The sequence below is a fragment of the Pelodiscus sinensis genome, unplaced genomic scaffold (genome assembly GCF_049634645.1).
Source record: "Pelodiscus sinensis isolate JC-2024 unplaced genomic scaffold, ASM4963464v1 ctg34, whole genome shotgun sequence".
In the NCBI taxonomy this organism is placed as follows: Eukaryota; Metazoa; Chordata; order Testudines; family Trionychidae; genus Pelodiscus; species Pelodiscus sinensis.
Window position 1 is genome coordinate 6,780,951 of NW_027465849.1, and position 18,627 is coordinate 6,799,577.

Sequence of the window (18,627 nt, forward strand, 5' to 3'; positions counted from 1 at the left end):
CCGGCGGGGTGGGGGGGGGTCCGGCAGGGGAGGGGGTAACCCGCCGGCGGGGTGGGGGGGGGTCCGGCAGGGGAGGGGTAACCCGCCGGCGGGGTGGGGGGGGGTCCGGCAGGGGAGGGGTAACCCGCCGGCGGGGTGGGGGGGGGTCCGGCAGGGGAGGGGTAACCCGCCGGCGGGGTGGGGGGGGTCCGGCAGGGGAGGGGTTAACCCGCCGGCGGGGTGGGGGGGGTCCGGCAGGGGAGGGGTTAACCCGCCGGCGGGGGTGGGGGGGGGGGGTCCGGCAGGGGAGGGGTTAACCCGCCGGCGGGCTGAGGGGGGGGTCCGGCAGGGGAGGGGTTAACCCGCCGGCGGGCTGAGGGGGGGGTCCGGCAGGGGAGGGGTTAACCCGCCGGCGGGGCCGGGCTGTGTCTGCGGCTCCCTCCCCGGGTGTGTCAGTCGCGCGGAGTCGGTGCCTCTGGACGCTGCCCCGGGAGCGACCCGCACAGGGCGAGCGGCTGGGCCGGGACCCGGGACCTCATGGCACCCGGCGGGGACGCCCCAGCGAGAAGCTCCGGACCCTGCGCGCTGCACCTCGCCCCCCGGTGACCCCTGTCCCGGAGCCCTGCACGGTGAGACCCGCTCTGGGGCTGGGGGTGCCAGGGTGGGGGGCACAGGCCCGGGCCACTGGCATAGGGGTGCTGCTGGTGCATGGGGCTGGGGTGCCCCGGTGTGGGGCTCAGGGTGGGGGTACCTAGGTGTAGGGCCGTAGGTCCCCAGGTGTGGGGCTGTGGCAGGGGGCTGTAGGTGCCCAGGTGTGGGGCTCAGGGTGGGGGTACCTAGGTGTAGGGCTGTAGGTCCCCAGGTGTGGGGCTGTGGCTGGGGGCTGTAGGTGTGGGGCTCAGGGTGGGGGTACCTAGGTGTAAGGCTGTAGGTCCCCAGGCGTGGGGCTGTGGCAGGGGGCTGTAGGTGCCCAGGTGTGGGGCTCAGGGTGGGGGTACCTAGGTGTAGGGCCGTAGGTCCCCAGGCGTGGGGCTGTGGCAGGGGGCTGTAGGTGCCCAGGTGTGGGGCTCAGTGTGGGGGTACCTAGGTGTAGGGCTGTAGGTCCCCAGGTGTGGGGCTGTAGCAGGGGGCTGTAGGTGCCCAGGTGTGGGCTCAGGATGGGGGTACCTAGGTGTAGGGCTGTAGGTCCCCAGGTGTGGGGCTGTGGCAGGGGGCTGTAGGTGCCTAGGTGTGGGCTCAGGGTGGGGGTACCTAGGTGTAGGGCTGTAGGTCCCCAGGTGTGGGGCTGTGGCAGGGGGCTGTAGGTGCCCAGGTGTGGGGCACAAGGGCGGCTGGGGTTCCTGGGCAGGGGCGGGAGTAGAAGGGGTGCCAAGACATTGGGCTTGGGGGTCCAGGGGAGATGAGAGCCCTGGAGCATGCAGGGACAGCTGGTGCCCAGCGGGGGGCAGAGCCGGGGGGGGGGCAGAGTTGGGTAATTGTCCTGGGAGGAGAACGTGCCCCAGGCTGCCCCTTGCTCTCTTCCCACTCCATGTCCTCCCCCCACCAGGAGATCCTCCTCCCCCAGGGTACCCCTACCCCATATGATGCTCCTATGCTTCCTTCTCTCTCCTGCCCCACCTCCCATCAGTCCATCTCTCCCCCCGCCCAGGGCCAGGGCTCCCCACTTGGGGAAGGGAGTCAGTGGGGCCCGGCTGCGTCCTCCTCCAGGCTCTGGGGGTCGCCCCATGGCTCAGTCCTGGCCACATCAACCCCTCCCAGGACCTGGCAAGCCAAAGGTTGCGGGGGGGGGGGGGGGAGTTGGGCTCATCACCCCCTGCTGGCCAAGTCCTGCTGATGTCTGGGCTGCTCCCCCCGGGCTGGGATTGGGAGCCGAAGGGTTAAATCAGGGCTGGGGTGGGGGCTGGGCTGGAAGGTACCTCGGGGCTGCACCGCTTCGGGGCTGGGGGGGGCATTCCTGGGGCAGGGGGAGTCTTGGGTTTGCGCATCTGTTTGGGCAAGGCCAGCAAGTACCCCTGCTTAGGGGCTGGGAGTGAGGAGCACCAGCAGAGATGTGAGGGGAGGGGAACCCAGGATGGAGAGCTGGCGTGGTGCCGTGGGTGGGGCGTGAGGGGCACTGGCAGGGCAGGGCCGGCGTGGTGCCGCGGGTTGGGGGGCACTGGCAGGGCAGGGCCGGCATGGAGCCACGGGTGGGGCGTGAGGGGCACTGGCAGGGCAGGGCCGGCGTGGTGCCGCGGGTTGGGGGGCACTGGCAGGGCTGGCGAGGATGCCGGTGGGCACGGGGGCTGTAGCAAAAGGTCAGTTGTTTCATCAAGCCCCAGGCAGGGAACTTCCAGTGCACTGGATCCCGGCCCGTGTGCCAGGCTTGGCTGGGAGCCTGGCACCGGAGTCGCGCTTCCGAAGCCCTGCGGCGTGGGGCCAGGAGTGCTCCCTGCAGGGCATTCTTGGCACTCGCTGCCCTCCGGAGCTAGCCCCACATCGGGGGGAGTGGCCCTCCTGGCGCTCGGAGCAGCTGGGCTCCTCCGGCACCGGCCTGGCCCCCGGCGGGTGGGGTGAGGGGGATGGGTGTGGACAGGGGGGATGCGGCTTGTAGCTCCACTCAGCTCTGCAGGGCAGACCAGGGGCCGTGGGGCAGGAACCTGGGAGCCATGGGCAGCTCCCGACGCTGGGTCACCGCGCAAAGTGGGGCACGGAGACCTGGGCTGGGGCTCCCAGCAGGAGACCCCCACCGGGTGACCTTGGACACGGGAAAGGAAAAGTGTATTTTGGGAGCCCACCCCAGAGCTGGGCGCAGGCGGCAGGTGGGGCTGGACCAGCAAGGGGGGGAAATCAAAGCCATGCCGCCTTCGCCTGGGGCTGCAGCGGTAGGTGAGGGAGCAGGGCAGGCGCTGGGGGCAGGCAGGAATGTCGGGCTCCGGTCTGTGCGCCAGGCCAGGAGGAGACTCCAGCCAGGCCAGGAGGAGACTCCAGCTGGAGTCGTGAGCTCTGGGCCGTCTGTGCTGCCAGCGAACGGGGGCCCAGCCCTGCCCAAGTCCCTGTCCTGCCGGACGCTGCCCAGAGAGGGGCCCCGTGTGGGTGATGGGAGCAGCTGGGCCCTTAGGCATCCAGCCTCATGGATAGGAGACGGGCACGGGGGGCTGGACACGGCCCCTTGTCCTGGGGCCCTGCCCGATTTCCCAAGCTGCTTTGCAGCCCACAGGGATCCTGCCACCAGACCTCGCTCTTCCCACCGCTGGCCCAGCGCCTTCCAACCAGGAAGGAGCATTGAGGTCTCTGAGGGAAACTGAGGCACCGAGCTGCGGGGGCAGGGCTGAGCCGGACAGCTGACACGGCTGGGAACAGGACCCAGGTGGGAACCCTCGGCTAAGCTGTGTCCCACTTGAGGCCCTGACCCTGGTCCCTGGGCTTTGACCCCCAGTCCCCCATCTCACCCGGTGGCTCTCCTGAAGCAGCACCTGTCCCCTCCCCCACCCCCCCCCACCCCCGCCACCTCGCTCCTGTACCCATCAGAACTGGGGTGGGCCACCCAAAGGCTGGGATGACAACGGGGCACAGTTTGTGGCAGGCCTGGCTGGTCTCAGCCCTTCATCCCTATTGGGGGGGCATGGACAATTTCCTGACTTGTTCCCAATAGCTCAGCCCCCGGGGGGGAATTAACCCCTGCGGTGCCAGCTGCCTCTGAGCGGCCAGAGTTCGGAGCCCTGGCATCCGCCAAGGGGCCTTGCTGCCAGCCCCACGGCTCCCCCGCCTGGCGGGACCCCGCCCCACCTGCCCCTGCCCCTGCCCCTGCCCCGGGGAAGCTAGATTTTGCACAGGCCCCAGGGCATTGTAGGTAGGATGGTTTGGGGTGGCCACCTCAGGCCTCGCTCTTTGACAGCTGCCCCCACCATCCAAAGGACGGGAGGGCCCCCCATCTCCCAGCAGGGTCGCGTCACTCCTGTCGCTGCAGTGAGGGCGGCGGGGCCTGACCCCTGCTCCTGCCCCACGCCAGGCCCCCTCGATAATCCCCCGGCTCGTGTAACTCGGGGGAAGGGAAAGAGGGAGAGGGCGGAGCAGGGGGGGGAGTGGGATCGGGGTGAAGCTGGTCCTGGACCCTGCTCCCCACCTAAGGACGGCCCTGCTTGTGAGATAGCCATGGGCCCCGGGGCATTGTGGGGTAGCTGTGGGGAGAGACAATAGCCCTGCCCCAAGGCATTATGGGATACTCATGGGTAGCAGCATGGGCCCCAGGGCATTGTGGGGTAGCTGTGGGGAGAGACAATAGCCCTGCCCCAAGGCATTATGGGATACTCATGGGTAGCAGCATGGGCCCCAGGGCATTGTGGGGTAGCTGTGGGGAGAGACAATAGCCCTGCCCCAAGGCATTATGGGATACTCATGGGTAGCAGCATGGGCCCCAGGGCATTGTGGGGTAGCTGTGTACCGGCCACTAGAACCATTCCTAGAGCATCCCCAATGCCCATCGTCGCTCCCTGCTGGCAGAGCTGGGGCAGGGCCGGGAGCAGAAGCTGCAGCTATGGGGCGCCCGTCGGGGCCAGACTCACCCCTACCCTCCACATGGTTATTCCAGGACAGCCCCATGCGCCCGCAGCAGGAGGCCCCATTGTGTGGGCAGCAGGTGGGTAGGGCTGCATGGCAGGGGGCTGCGGGTTGGGACTGAGGGGCACCCCTGGGGAGGGGTGAAGCTGGGGCTGATCTGTGCCCCATCCTCCTTCGTGTCTTGCCTCCCGGCTTCTGGAAAGTGATTCCCCGAGTCCCTCATAATGGCTTCATGCGGGGCCTGGCGTAGCCGGGGGCTTCCCCCACAGCCAGTGCCCTGCCCTGCCCCCCACAGCGCCCCCTGCTGGGAGAGGCCAGGGCTGGTGTAGCCAGGGGCTCCCCCCACAGCCAGCTCCTGCCCTACTCCCCACAGCGCCCCCTGCTGGGAGAGGCCAGGGCTGGTGTAGCCAGGGGCTCCCCCATAGCCACTGCCCTGCCCTGCCCCCCACAGCGCCCCCTGCTGGAAGAGGACAGGGCTGGCGTAGCCGGGAGCTCTCCCCATAGCCAGTGCCCCTGCCCTGCTCCCCACAGCGCCCCCTGCTGGGAGAGGCCAGGGCTGGTGTAGCCAGGGGCTCCCCCCACAGCCAGCTCCTGCCCTGCTCCCCACAGCGCCCCCTGCTGGGAGAGGCCAGGGCTGGTGTAGCCAAGGGCTCCCCCCACAGCCAGCTTCTGCCCTGCTCCCCACAGCGCCCCCTGCTGGGAGAGGCCAGGGCTGGAGTAGCTGAGGGCTCCCCCCATAGCCAGCTTCTGCCCTGCTCCCCACAGCGCCCCCTGCTGGGAGAGGCCAGGGCTGGTGTAGCCAAGGGCTCCCCCCACAGCCAGCTTCTGCCCTGCTCCCCACAGCGCCCCCTGCTGGGAGAGGCCAGGGCTGGCATAGCCGGGGGCTCCCTGCCCGTACGCCAAGGCATGCCTCTGTCCCAGTGCCACTGCGTGGCCGCCAGGGCCCAGCTGGGCTGCGCCCCCGGCACATCCGCCCCGCAGACGGGCGAGCGCAAGGCTCCGGGTTATAAATAGCCCCACTCCGGGGTAATTGAATTGGGCTGCAAGCACAGGCTGCCGGGAGTGCACCAGCTGGGGGGGGCTGTGTTAACCCCTCCTTGCCTGGGGCTGCTTGTGCTTTCTGGCGTGAGGGGCTGTGGGGGCCCCAATCCTCATCCCCGGGGGGGCTCGGAAGCTAATGGAGGCCACGTTTGTGCCTGTCGCGGGGTGATGTTCTGCCTCCCCCCTCCCCACAGAGCTCTGGCTTTGCCCTCCCTTCCCAAGGTCAGGCAAGAGCCCCCAGGGGACACGCTGCAGCCCTGGCATGCCCGGGGGAGGGGGTCTGGCTGGCTAGTGGCGAGGAGCGGGGAGTGTTGGTTGGGGGATGAGAAGCGGGATCGGGGCAGGGACTGGGTAAGGGATGGAGGAGGGGGCTGGGCAGGGGTGGCTATGTGGTGGGTGTGGAGGGGCTGGGCAGTGGGGTGGCTGTGGGGTGGGGTGGGAGCTGGGCAGGGGGTGCAGGTGGCGGGAGGGGGCTGGGCGGGGGGTGGCTGTGGGGTGGGGTGGGAGCTGGGCAGGGGGTGCAGGTGGCGGGAGGGGGCTGGGCAGTGGGTGGCTGGGGGTGGGGTGGGAGCTGGGCAGGGGGTGCAGGTGGCGGGAGGGGGCTGGGCAGTGGGGTGGCTGTGGGGTGGGGTGGGAGCTGGGCAGGGGGTGCAGGTGGCGGGAGGGGGCTGGGCAGTGGGGTGGCTGTGGGGTGGGGTGGGAGCTGGGCGGGGGGTGCAGGTGGCGGGAGGGGGCTGGGCGGGGGGTGGCTGTGGGGTGGGGTGGGAGCTGGGCAGGGGGTGCAGGTGGCGGGAGGGGGCTGGGCGGGGGGTGGCTGTGGGGTGGGGTGGGAGCTGGGCAGGGGGTGCAGGTGGCGGGAGGGGGCTGGGCGGGGGGTGGCTGTGGGGTGGGGTGGGAGCTGGTCAGAGGGTGCAGGTGGCGGGAGGGGGCTGGGCGGGGGGTGGCTGTGGGGTGGGGTGGGAGCTGGGCAGGGGGTGCAGGTGGCGGGAGGGGGCTGGGCAGGGGGGTGGCTGTGGGGTGGGGTGGGAGCTGGGCGGGGGTGCAGGTGGCGGGAGGGGGCTGGGCAGGGGCACTGCAGGGGGGGCAGGGGGCACCTCCTGGGCAGGGAGCGTCTCTCCCTCAAGGCCCGGCGGCCTGGGCGGCAGGTGGGCAGCGGGGCCCGGGCTGGGCTAACGTCATTGTGGCTGGTAATGGGCAGACAGCGGCTCCCTGAGCACGGAAGGGGGGGCGGGGGGCGACGGCTCCGTCCGGGCCCCACTCTCAGGGTGCTGAGACCTGCGGGGGTGAGGGGGGCTGGGGACATGAACCCCCTGCTCTGGTGGTGCCCCCAGCGTCTCCCCCGCTCTCTCTGGGGGGAGCAGGCCCACCGCTGCCTGGATCCCGTGGGGGAGATGGGGCCCATGGTGACGAGGGCCGGGCCCCAGGTGTCCGGCAGGCCCCAACCCCCCTTCCCCAGGCCCGGCGCCGCTTGCCAGCTGGTTACACAGTAACGAGGCTCAGCCACAGCATCATTAATACAACCGTGCTCCAGCCTCGTCCGCCAGCGCAACTCGCTCCACGGGGTTCGGGGAGGGGAGCGGGGCCTAGTGGGGGGCCTAGTGGTCAGAGCAGGGCGGGCAGGGAGCCAGGACTCCTGGGTTCCATCCCGAAGGCTCCTAACCACTTCCCATAAAGTTTAAGTCCCTTTCCCCTGGGCTGGGAGGCTGGAATCCATCCAACTATCTGTGGGGCAAAATTCCTGGGGGCTTCCCCTTTGCCCCCACCCACTCCTGTTGTGGGGGTCAGCCTGGGAACCCAGCGGCCTCTGCCCTTTGGCAGCTTCCTGGCTAAGCCAGCCCAGGGCCACCAGCCCTGGACAGAGGGGACAGAGCCAGCCACACCCCCCCCAGTGTCCCCCAGGGCTCAGCCACCTCCCTCCTACCATTGGCAAGAGGGTCAGGGTGGGGCGGGGGTCAGGGGAGCTGGGGGAGGGGGTCTGGCTGGGGAGAAACCGAAATGTGGCCAGATTCCTGGAAAGTCTGAAAGGCTACGTCTCCACAGCTTCCCTCTTCAGCAAAAGCCTATGCAAATGAAGTGAGGATTAGCATATTGCCGCGCTTCATTTGCATAATTAATTAGGAGCCGTTTTTGCGCAAGAGGATTTTGTGCAAAAAGGTACTGTGGAGATGGCACCTTTTTGTGCAAGAATGGCTCCTAATTAATTATGCAAATGACGTGTGGCAATATGCTAATCTGCACTTCATTTGCATAGGCTTTTGCGGAAGAAGGAAGCTGTGGAGACTTAGCCAAAGTGTCTAAAAACGCTGGGGGGGGACTGGAATTCTGTCAGCAGCAGCTGGATTCCCCTCCCCCCATGGATAGGGGGGCAGCCAGAACCCCCAGCTCTGTGCCCCCTCCCACTCTGCCAGATTGTCCAGAAACCCCCAACCCTGTGCCCCCAAACCTGCGGCCTCCCACCCCATTGGCCAGGCCTAAACCCCTCGGGATCCCCCTTTGTTCCTATGGGCCCCGGTGGCCTGTGACTCCGCCCAGTTTGGCTGTGGTCCATCCACGGCCTAGGAGCTGAGTGCCTGGGGCGGGCCAGGTGCATTGTGGGCTATTCCCTCGTCCCCTTGCGTGGGGGTGGGCCAGGTGCATTGTGGGCTATTCCCTCGTCCCCTTGCGTGGGGGTGGGCCAGGTGCATTGTGGGCTATTCCCTCGTCCCCTCGCGTGGGGGTGGGCCAGGTGCATTGTGGGCTATTCCCTCGTCCCCTTGCGTGGGGGCGGGCCAGGTGCATTGTGGGCTATTCCCTCGTCCCCTTGCGTGGGGCCAGGTGCATTGTGGGCTATTCCCTCGTCCCCTTGCGTGGGGGCGGGCCAGGTGCATTGTGGGCTATTCCCTCGTCCCCTCGCGTGGGGGCGGGCCAGGTGCATTGTGGGCTATTCCCTCGTCCCCTTGCGTGGGGGCGAGCCAGGTGCATTGTGGGCTATTCCCTCGTCCCCTCGCGTGGTGGTGGGCCAGGTGCATTGTGGGCTATTCCCTCGTCCCCTCGCGTGGGGGTGGGCCAGGTGCATTGTGGGCTATTCCCTCGTCCCCTCGCGTGGCGGTGGGCCAGGTGCATTGTGGGCTATTCCCTCGTCCCCTCGCGTGGCGGTGGGCCAGGTGCATTGTGGGCTATTCCCTCGTCCCCTTGCGTGGCGGTGGGCCAGGTGCATTGTGGGATACCTTCTTCAGTGCCCCTGTGCCCAGACCCCCTCACCCCTCTGGCAGCCTGCAGCTGGAGCTCCGCTGCCCATCCCCAGAGCCTGTTGGCACACGGGCTGTGGATACAAATGTGCCATTCCTGCCGGTGGCAGCCCAGTCCCATGCAAAGCACCTGATTTCCCTACACGCCCGGGCCCCAGGCTGAGCCCAGCAGGGGCAGGGGTCTCCCACAGGGAGCTGCCCCATCCCTTGCTGGGGGGCTGCACCTCTTTGGTGGGGGTCTGGCCACTCCAGGAACCTTGTTACTAATGGAGCCAGGGGACGAGCTGCTGCAGCCGGTGACGGGGCTGACGCACGTTCTTTTGTTTCAGTAACTTCAGTGGTTTTGTGGAATCTGCCCGGCAGCTTGGCTGGGCCCCAATTCCCCTCCCCCTCCCCGAGATGGGACTAGAACCCAGGAGTCCTGGCTCCCAGGCCGCCTGCGCTAGCCCCTCACTTTCAACCCCCCCGCCACTTGGTTCACACAGCAGGAATTTGGGACCCACGCCTCCTGGAGTCCAGCCCAACTGTTCCCCACTTGGTTTCTCCAGGTCCCTTCCGGCCAGTCCCTGCCTCAGTTTGCCCATCTGTGATGGGGGGAGGGGTGAAGGGTGCTGCCCCCTGCCTACCTGTGGGTGCTCTGAGATCCCCATGGACACAGCCTGGTCAAGATACCAGCCTACGCTTCCTCCCGCAGGGCCCTGAACCAGGGGCTGGCAAGCAAAGGCCTCGCAGCCCAGCCCCACAGCCATTAACCAGGATCAAAGGCGCAGGTGTGTAGAGAGGGCGCCGTCTCACCTGGCATGAAGTGTGATGCAAATAAATCATCCGTCGCCCAGGGAAGTGGGGGGAGGGGAAGACTGGGATCGGGGAGGGGGGGCAGGGACTGCACCTGCCCTGGCTATTCTGCTATGGGGAGAGAATCAGCCAAGCCAGCCCCGGTGGCTTTTTCCTGTCTCTCCCCAGCACAGATGCCCCCCGATCCGAGCACTTTGCCCTCAGCCCCACCAGAGGAGCCATGCCATGCCAGTACTGCGCCAACCCCTGGCGGGGATAAAACCAGGCACGGAGGCGCCGCCAGCAGTAGTGGGCTGTTATCCACCCCAGGAGCCGCCCGTAGCCAGTGCCTGCAGGGGCACAAGGCTCTGGGGGATCGGGCCTGGGGCAGTGGTGGGATCGGGCCTGGGGAAGTGGCGGGATCGGGCCCAGGGCAGTGGTGGGATCGGGCCCCGTGCTGGTGCTGTGGCCGGGTCCTTCAGGGCTGCGCTGGACTCTGGCCTCTCGACTCGCTCGGTCACCCGGCTCCGCTGCCTTTGCCCTTTGGCGCCCGGCAGGGGAGTTCCGGGGCCGGCTGGACGGGCCGAGGGGATTAAGGGATTAACGGCCTGGAAAGGTCTCGCTCACCTGTCGTTGCTGCTGGCCCAGCAGGCGCCGCGGCTCCTCCCATGCTGCTTGGCCTTCAGCCAGTCCGGCCTCCTGGCCCGTAGCCATCACCCCCTGCCAGCCCTCTGCCCTCATGCCCGGCCTCTGGCTGGCCCGTGCTCTTGAACCCATGGCCAGTGCCTCCCAGCCCTTGTGCTTCCAGCCAGCTCCGGCCCCCCCATCACCCACCACCTTCCTGCCCCACCCGTTGCCTCTCCTGGCCTGGCTGCCAGCCATTCCCCCCCAGCTCAGCCCCCAGCTGTTGCCCCTGGTCCCACCCCATATGGGGGGGTGGGATTCACTTTCTCTCCATAATCTGCTTCTCTTGCCTTGATTCTGAGCAGATCTGGGGCAGGGCTTTGGAGCCTTCCTGCGGGACTCTTGGCAGCCTTAACACTGCCCCAACCAACCTTAACGGTGCCTCTTCGCCACCCTGGCCCCACCTTAATTCTGCCCCTCGGCACCTTTCCCAGGCAATCTTAACTACCCCTTCTCCCCTTCCATCCCACCCTTAACTCTGCCCCTTTGCCCCCACCCTGACCTCCCTCATCTCTGATCCTTTGGCCTCCACCTCAGCCTTGACTCTGCCCGGGCACTGTCCCATCTCTTGGATGCACGGTGAGGACGTGGCTCCTGGCTTCCCACTGGTGCCACTGCCTGGCACGGTGCCCCCCACCCAGAGTGCAATGTAGTTCCAGTGGAGGGGCTGCCCGGGGAGGGGAGCCATCCGGAGGGCAGCCCCATACTGCACCTGGATCATTCTTGTGCCTGTGACCTGTGGCTCCTGGTTTCCTCCAGCAGCATGAGCTGTGCCTGACTGGCACCCCACCTCGGAGGGGAGAGCTGGGGGGGAGGACGCTGGCTGGTGGAGGGGGTTGGGGGGAATGGCTGGGGGATGCTGAGTGGGAGGGGCCAGTGGGGATCTGGCAGGAAGGGGGCTCAGAATGGCAGGGGGGTCTGGTGGGGCAGGGGGCCTGGCTGGAGGGAGGTGGAGATTTTCAGGGGCAGAAGTGGCCCAGCAGTGGGGCAGGAGGACTGGCTAGTGGGCAGTGGGGCTGGCAGGGGCAGAGGGGGCCCAGCTGGGGAGTGGGGAGAGGTTGCCTGATGGGCAGTGGGGGCGGGGGCCCAGGATATGGGCAATGGGGCTGGCAGGGGCACAGGGGGCCCAGCTGTGGGACAGAGGGACTGGCTGGTGGGGGGGACAGGCTGGGGATTTAGGGGGGCTGGAGGGAGGCCATCTGGGGAATGGAGGGAGGTTGGCTTACGGGGGTCTGGCTGAGGCCCCCCCCCAACCCCAGCCAGGTGATCAACTACCAGGCCACGACGGACGGATGCCACGGCCGGTGGGGGCAGGCGTCTGCACTGGGCTCGGCCCCAGCACTCCCAGCGCTGTCCCAGCTTTCCCCTCCGTGCCTCAGTTTCCCCTCCATGGCTCCCAGGATGCCCCCTGACTGACCCCCGCCTAGGGCCCCACGGCAGCAGGCCAGGGATGGGCCCAGACCTGCCAGTGCCATGCGGCAGCCTGTCCCATGGGCGCCCGGGCACCGAGCCAGGGCTACCGGCCAGCAGGTCCCGCTCCCAGAGGCCCTAGGGCTGGCGGCAGGACGGCCTCCCCGCCTGCGAACTGGGTCGCGCCGACCCATGGGACCGCCCTACCGCGCTCGCTCCCAGCCTGCCCGGGGCTGTGCGAATGGGCCCCCGGCCAGGCGGGACGCAGCGCCCCCGGCATTCCTGCCACGGCCTGGCTGTGTAAATAAACCCGGGAGGCCTCGCGCCGCCGAGCGGGGAGCGACCCTGAGGCCGGGGCACGGCTCTGTCCCTGGGGTCTCCCGGGACCTGCGGGCTCCCTGCCAGTCTGTCGCGGTCGCGGCTCTCAGGAGTCGCCGTCTGGGACAGGCTCGGGGAGGGCTCTGGGGCTGCGGCTCTTCTCAGGGCAAGCTGGGACAGCCGGGGAAGCCGCAACCCCGCCCCCCAGGCCTGCACCCCACTCTGCAGTCAGCACTGACCCCCACAAGGCACCACAGGAGGGCTCAGGGGTCAGGAACACAGCGCAGGGCGGACCCCGTCATCGGGAACTTACAGCACAGTCCTTCCGGGTGGGGGTGGAGAACCCAGGGTCTGGTGTCCTGGACTCCCCCCTCTGAGTCCTGGAAAGCTGTCTGCCAGTAGCCCTCCTCTGTCCTTTGTTATTGTAGGGTCTCTCGTGAGCGCTGGGCTCTGCGCCAGTCTGTTATTGTAGGGTCTCTGAAGCGCTGGGCTCTGTGCCGGTCTGTTATTGTAGGGTCTCTGAAGCGCTGGGCTCTGTGCAGGTCTGTTATTGTAGGGTCTCTGAAGCGCTGGGCTCTGCACCGGTCTGTTATTGTAGGGTCTCTGAAGCGCTGGGCTCTGCACCGGTCTGTTATTGTAGGGTCTCTGAAGCACTGGGCTCTGCGCCGGTCTGTTATTGTAGGGTCTCTGAAGCGCTGGGCTCTGCGCCGGTCTGTTATTGTAGGGTCTCTGAAGCGCTGGGCTCTGCGCCGGTCTGTTATTAAAGGGTGGAGCATTTTCCAGAGCAGGGACAGGGTGTGCTCCCCCATGCACAAGGAGGCTGGTAGGGCCGGGACCCTGGGGCATGGGGCACCATACAGCCTGCCCCTATCTCCCACAGCTGGTGAGGATCTGGGGTTAGCGGGGGGGTCACTGGCAGGGGTGAGGGGCTGGAGGGCCACATGAGGGGGGAGGTGGGCCGCTGCTATGAGGCAGGGAGTGATGGGGGGCTGTGGGGAGCCCGGGAAGCTGGCTGGGGAAGAGGTGGGGGGGCCGGTGGGGACTGGGCAGGGGGGTTGGGTGAGGGGCCTTGTGAGGCGAGTGCTCCTAACGCGCTCTTCTCCTTCCCCAGGGGCTGCGTCCCAGGCTCCCTGCCCCCCACTGTCATCCCAGCCGAGCCCGGGAGCTGCTTCTCCGCGGAGGCCGGATGGGGCTGGGCTGAGGGGGCCCCACGCCAGGGCCCAGCCGGGGGCTATGGACACCCTGCCCCGGGGAGCCCCGCGAGACGTCCCACTCGGCTCTGTGCTCCCGCCGACAGCCCTCGCGGTGAGCGGCCCGCCCGGGGCCCCGTGGCGATGCGGCTGTGCAACGCCACCCTACTCAGCTGCCACGTGGATTCCAAGATCGACCACCTCTTCCCCCCCACGCTCTACATCACGGTCATCGCCCTGGGGCTGCCCACCAATGGCCTGGCCCTGTGGGCCGCCTACCTGCAGGTCCGTCAGCACAACGAGCTGGGTATCTACCTGCTCAACCTCTCGGTGGCCGACCTGCTGTACATCGCCACGCTGCCCATGTGGGTCGACTACTTCCTGCACCACGACAACTGGGTCCACGGGCAGGAGTCCTGCAAGCTCTTCGGCTTCGTCTTCTACACCAACATCTACATCAGCATCGCCTTCCTGTGCTGCATCTCCGTGGACCGCTACCTGGCCGTGGCCTACCCGCTGCGCTTCGCCCAGGTCCGCCGGGTCAAGACGGCCGTGGCGGTGAGCGCCGTGGTCTGGGCCATCGAGATCGGGGTCAACTCGGCGCCGCTCTTCCACGACGAGCTCTTCCACGACCGCTACAACCACACCTTCTGCTTCGAGAAGTACCCCATGGAGAGCTGGGTGGCCTGGCTGAACCTCTCCCGCGTCTTCCTCGGTTTCCTCGTCCCCTGGACGCTCATGCTCTTCTGCTACCAGGGCATCCTGCGGGCCGTGCGTGGCAACGTCTCCACTGAGCGGCAGGAGAAGGCCAAGATCAAGCGCCTGGCCCTGAGCCTCATTGCCATCCTCCTCGTCTGCTTCGCCCCCTACCACCTCATCCTGCTGTCCCGCAGCGCCGCCTACCTCCGCCGGCCCTGCGACTGCAGCTTCGAGGAGAGGGTCTTCGCGGCCTACCACACCTCGCTGGCCTTCACCAGCCTCAACTGCGTGGCCGACCCCATCCTGTACTGCTTCGTCAACGAGGGGGCCCGCGGCGACGTGGCCAAGGCCCTGGCCAGCCTGCGGCGCTTCCTCGCCAGCGCCAAGCCCCAGGAGATGGCCAGCGCCTCGCTCAGCCTGGACACCCCCCTCTCCTCCAAGAAGAGCAGCTTCAGCCGGCTCCCTGGGGCCCCCCGGCCCCCGCTGCCCCCGGGCCCGCCCGACGAGGGGCTGCAGATGAAGATCTTGACTTGCAACCAGTGAGCCGCCACCCCGAGGTGTAAATACGGCGCCCGTCGGCTGAAGGACGGCCAGCGGGCCGGGCGTTGCGGGGGCGTGCCCAGAGAGGCCGTAGGGGCCGCAGGGCAGGGGGCTGGGCCAGGACGGACGGACCCCTGGGTCCCGCAGACACGGGAGGAGGGGGAATGGCCGTAATGCGGCTGGATCCCAGGCGGAGCGACGGAGGGATGGGCGGGGGCGGATGTCTGGGTGGGAGCAGACAGACTGATAGAGGCAGGGGTGTGTGTGGGCATGGAGGGAGGGACGGGGGCTCTGGGCCTGGATTGAGCGGGGCTGTGAAGGATGGTTGGACAGAGCCACTGGATAGAAGAAGGAGGGTAACAGGCTGAGAAGGGATGAAGAGGTGTGACTGGGGACAGAGGGTGTGACTGGGGAGGGCTGGAGGGTGTGACTGGGGACAGAGGGTGTGACTGGGGAGCGCTGGAAGGTGTGATTGGGGACAGAGGGTGTGACTGGGGACAGGGGTGTGACTGGGGAGTGCTGGAGGGTGTGATTGGGGACAGAGGGTGTGACTGAGGTGGAAGGTGCGACTGGGGACACAGGGTGTGACTGGGGAGGGCTGGAGGGTGTGATTGGGGACAGAGGGTGTGACTGGGGAGCGCTTGAGGGTGTGATTGGGGACAGAGGGTGTGACTGAGGTGGAAGGTGCGACTGGGGACACAGGGTGTGACTGGGATGGGCTGGAGAGTGCGACTGGGGACAGGGGTGTAACTGGGGAGGGCTCGAGGGTGTGACTAGGGACAGGGGGTGTGTTCGGGGATGGAGGATGTGATCGGCTGTGGAGGGCCAGGGAGGCGCACAGAGGTGCTGTCCCCCTATGCCAGCCCCACCCCTGCCCAGACTGCTCTAGCATGGCTCAATACCAGGCACAGCATCTGGGCAGTGCCCGGCTCTACTCCGGATGTTCCTAGTGTCCCACCCTGGCCCGATTCCCCTCCCCCTGCTCTGGAGGTCGGGGCTGGGGCTCCCTGTGGCCCAACGCCCCCGGCACAGCGTCGCCGTGGCCAGGCCGAGCTCCCAAACCCACGGGCCAGGGAAACTGCCCAGGGTGCCACCCGGAGCCAGCGCCTCGTGGACTGCCCGCCAGGGCCAAGCCTGCCAGAGCCGGTGGCGCCACCATGGACCTGCCCAACAGGACCTCGGGTGACCTCTGCTGTCTTCAGCCACAGCGGCTGGGGGAAGGAGATGAGCCCCCTGGTCCACGGGGGAAAAGAGCCTACTACTGCAGCCGGCTGAAGGCGTGCCTAGGTGGGGGGTGGGCCTTGTCCAGAGCGGGCATGCAGACTAGGTGATGGACGGTGGCCACATGGGACCAATAGCAAGACGAGGCTGCAGGCTACGGCGCGGGGCACCCATCCCCGCCGATGGGGCTGTCCCGTGCCAGGCAGTACCCTTGGCCTGACAGTTAAAGAATGGTATTTATTTCCGGGGGGAAAGGGGGAGGCTGGCGGGGCCCCACTGAAGGAGCGGGGCCCTCCATGTTGGGGTCAGGGCCCAGACGTGCCCTGGATCCAATAGCCCCTGCCCCCAAAGGGAGCAATCGGGCTGCTAATGTGGCCCTGCCAGACGCAGACAGTGGGGGGAGGGGTGAACAAAGCCGTGTTTTAATTGAACTCTTTCCGACTCTTCCTCTGTCATAAAGAAACCAACGCGAAGGGCGCCAGCCCCAAACCTCGCCGAATCCCTTCTGGGTTTAGCTGGCTGGGTGCTAAGGTGGGTCATTACAATCCCCCAGGCTGTCCCAGGGATCCCACCGCTGCCACCAAAATGGCACAGCGGAAGGTCAGCCTGTGGACCTTGGCATTCACTGGGCACAGAATCCCCCTGGGCAGACTCAGGCACGTCTCCAACCTACCTAAACCGGGCTCCTCGCTGCGCTGGGGAGCCAGGACACCTGGGTCCCATGCCTGGCTCTGCCCAACATGCGGAGCAAGTCTCTCCCGTGTCCATCCACTGGGGAGCTCTCCAGAGCCAGGCTGTGTGTCTCAGAGGCTGGGCAGTGCCCATGTTTGGGGTTGGTGCTCCTGGGACCCCCATGCCCGGAGGGCAATCTGAGACAAAGCCAAGGGCAGGTTTCTACCTGCCCCCCACCCCGCTGCTCTAGCCGCACTGGAGAATGCAGCTACTTGGCGCCTTGCGCTGGCGTCTCCCCATCGCCCCAGCCAGCGCCAAGCCCACGTTGGCAGTGGACGTGGGAACCTCGCGCTGGCGCCGGGCAGGGCCCAGCAGGGGAATACGCTGGCATCAGCTTGGCCCAGCTTGGGGGAGAAGCCGCGTAAGGTTGGGGGGCCCAGTCCCCGCAGGGAGAATAAAGAGCCCCCCCCCTTGAAACGGTGTCCGACTCTCCTGATTTCGGAGGCAGCCTGGCAATGGGAGGAAAACCGGGAACCCTGGCCTGGCTACGCTGGGCCCCACGCTGCTCTCCAGATGCCAGCAGGAGGCGCCCAACCAGCGAGGCCCCATGGGATGGGGGAGCCCACACAGCTGGGCCGAGGGGGGGACTGTGCCCACGTGTACCCCCCTCCCGAGCAGAGTGGGCCGCTTGGGGAATGCAGGGAGTGGCTCTGGGCAGCGCCCGCCCAGCCTCCCCCTTGCTCAGACAGTGCAAACGGCTCCCTTGCCGGATTGTTATTGTAGGGTCTCCCAGGAGCGCTGGGCTGGAAACTGGTTTGTTGCCCCTGGTGGAGGCAGGGGTACCCTGAAGCCATCTCTGCCCCCCCCCCCCCCACTCCACCTGGTTCCTGCAGAAACCAGCTGCCGGGAGCTGGCGGGGGGGGAGGGCGATGGGGCCCAGGAAACGAGGCTGGAGGTACAGGGCACAGCTCTGCTGGGCACCTTGGCACCAACCCTGCCCCAGGCTTCTCATCCAGGCCCTGGGAATCAGGTCAGTGGTCACGTGCCTACATTTGGCAGGCCCAAGCCCTGGCTCGCAGCCCTCCCCCGCTCTAACCATTAGCCCCTGCTCCCCTCCCGGAGTGGGGTGTGGGAACCCAGCTCCCTGCTCTAAGCCAGTGCATCCTGACCCCACTCCCAGCCTGGAGCCAGGGAGGGAACCCAAGAGTCCTGGCTCCTCCAGCCTTCCCCTCCTCTAACCACTGGACCCCACTCCCCTCCCTCTGCTGCCTATGTTGAAGGAGGCCTGTCAGCTGTTCCCATCTGGTTTCCCCTTTGCTGGCTGGTACAAGAGGCCCAGTAATGCCCCCCCCCCAGCTCAGTCCCCGTATGGGTCCTCACCTCACCACACCAGGGCTCTCCTTGGCGGGGGCGGGGGGCGGAAGAACCAGGTTCTGCGGCGCACAAGTGGGGGGCAGCGGACCGGGCTGGGCTCTGGTTTCCAGTGTGTCCCAAATGTTTCCCTGCCCTGCTGCAGGGAATCCCCAGCTTATGCTGCCCACAAAGGTGCCACCTTGATGCCACTGCTCAGCCTGAGCTGGGGGTCCTGTTTTCCTCACACTGCATGCCAGCGCTGGGCAGGACCCCTGCGCCCCACCCCAGAGGTGGCTGCATCTCAACACCGGACACTGCCCCTGTGCCCCACCCCAGAGGTGGCTGCATCTCAGCACAGGACTCTGCCTCTGCGCCCCACCCCAGAGGTGGCTGCATTTCAGCACCGGACACCGCCCCTGCGCCCCACCCCAGAGGTGGCTGCATTTCAGCACCAGACACTGCCCCTGTGCCCCACCCCAGAGGTGGCTGCATTTCAGCACCGGACACTGCCCCTGCGCCCCACCCCAGAGGTGGCTGCATTTCAGCACTGGACACCGCCCCTGCGCCCCACCCCAGAGGTGGCTGCATTTCAGCACCGGACACCGCCCCTGTGCCCCACCCCAGAGGTGGCTGCATTTCAGCACCGGACACCGCCCCTGCGCCCCACCCCAGAGGTGGCTGCATCTCAGCACCGGACACCGCCCCTGCGCCCCACCCCAGAGGTGGCTGCATCTCAGCACCAGACACCGCCCCTGCGCCCCACCCCAGAGGTGGCTGCATCTCAGCACCAGACACTGCCCCTGCACCCCACCCCAGAGGTGGCTGAATTTCAGCACCGGACACCGCCCCTGCGCCCCACCCCAGAGGTGGCTGCATCTCAGCACCAGACACTGCCCCTGCACCCCACCCCAGAGGTGGCTGCATCTCAGCACCAGACACTGCCCCTGCACCCCACCCCAGAGGTGGCTGCATCTCAGCACCAG

General features: G+C 67.7%; 1 protein-coding gene across 2 annotated transcripts; it reads left to right on the forward strand.

The window, feature by feature from the left end:
* Positions 1-374: 374 nt before the first annotated feature.
* On the forward strand, positions 375-15,197 carry GPR4 (G protein-coupled receptor 4). Of its 2 annotated transcripts, none has more exons than XM_075915245.1 (2): positions 375-608; positions 13,081-15,197. In XM_075915245.1, the coding sequence occupies exon 2, from the start codon at positions 13,304-13,306 to the stop codon at positions 14,399-14,401; it is 1,098 nt and encodes a 365-aa protein (XP_075771360.1). In that variant the 5' UTR covers positions 375-608; positions 13,081-13,303; the 3' UTR covers positions 14,402-15,197. The 2 variants fall into 2 exon arrangements, with proteins under 2 accessions (XP_075771360.1, XP_075771362.1); XM_075915247.1 differs by lacking the exon at positions 375-608 and adding an exon at positions 12,098-12,852.
* The last annotated feature ends 3,430 nt before the right edge of the window (positions 15,198-18,627 follow it).

Bases quoted from the DNA above. Each gene is read 5' to 3' on its own strand.
- GPR4 (XM_075915245.1), top strand. From the start codon at position 13,304: ATGCGGCTGTGCAACGCCACCCTACTCAGCTGCCACGTGGATTCCAAG.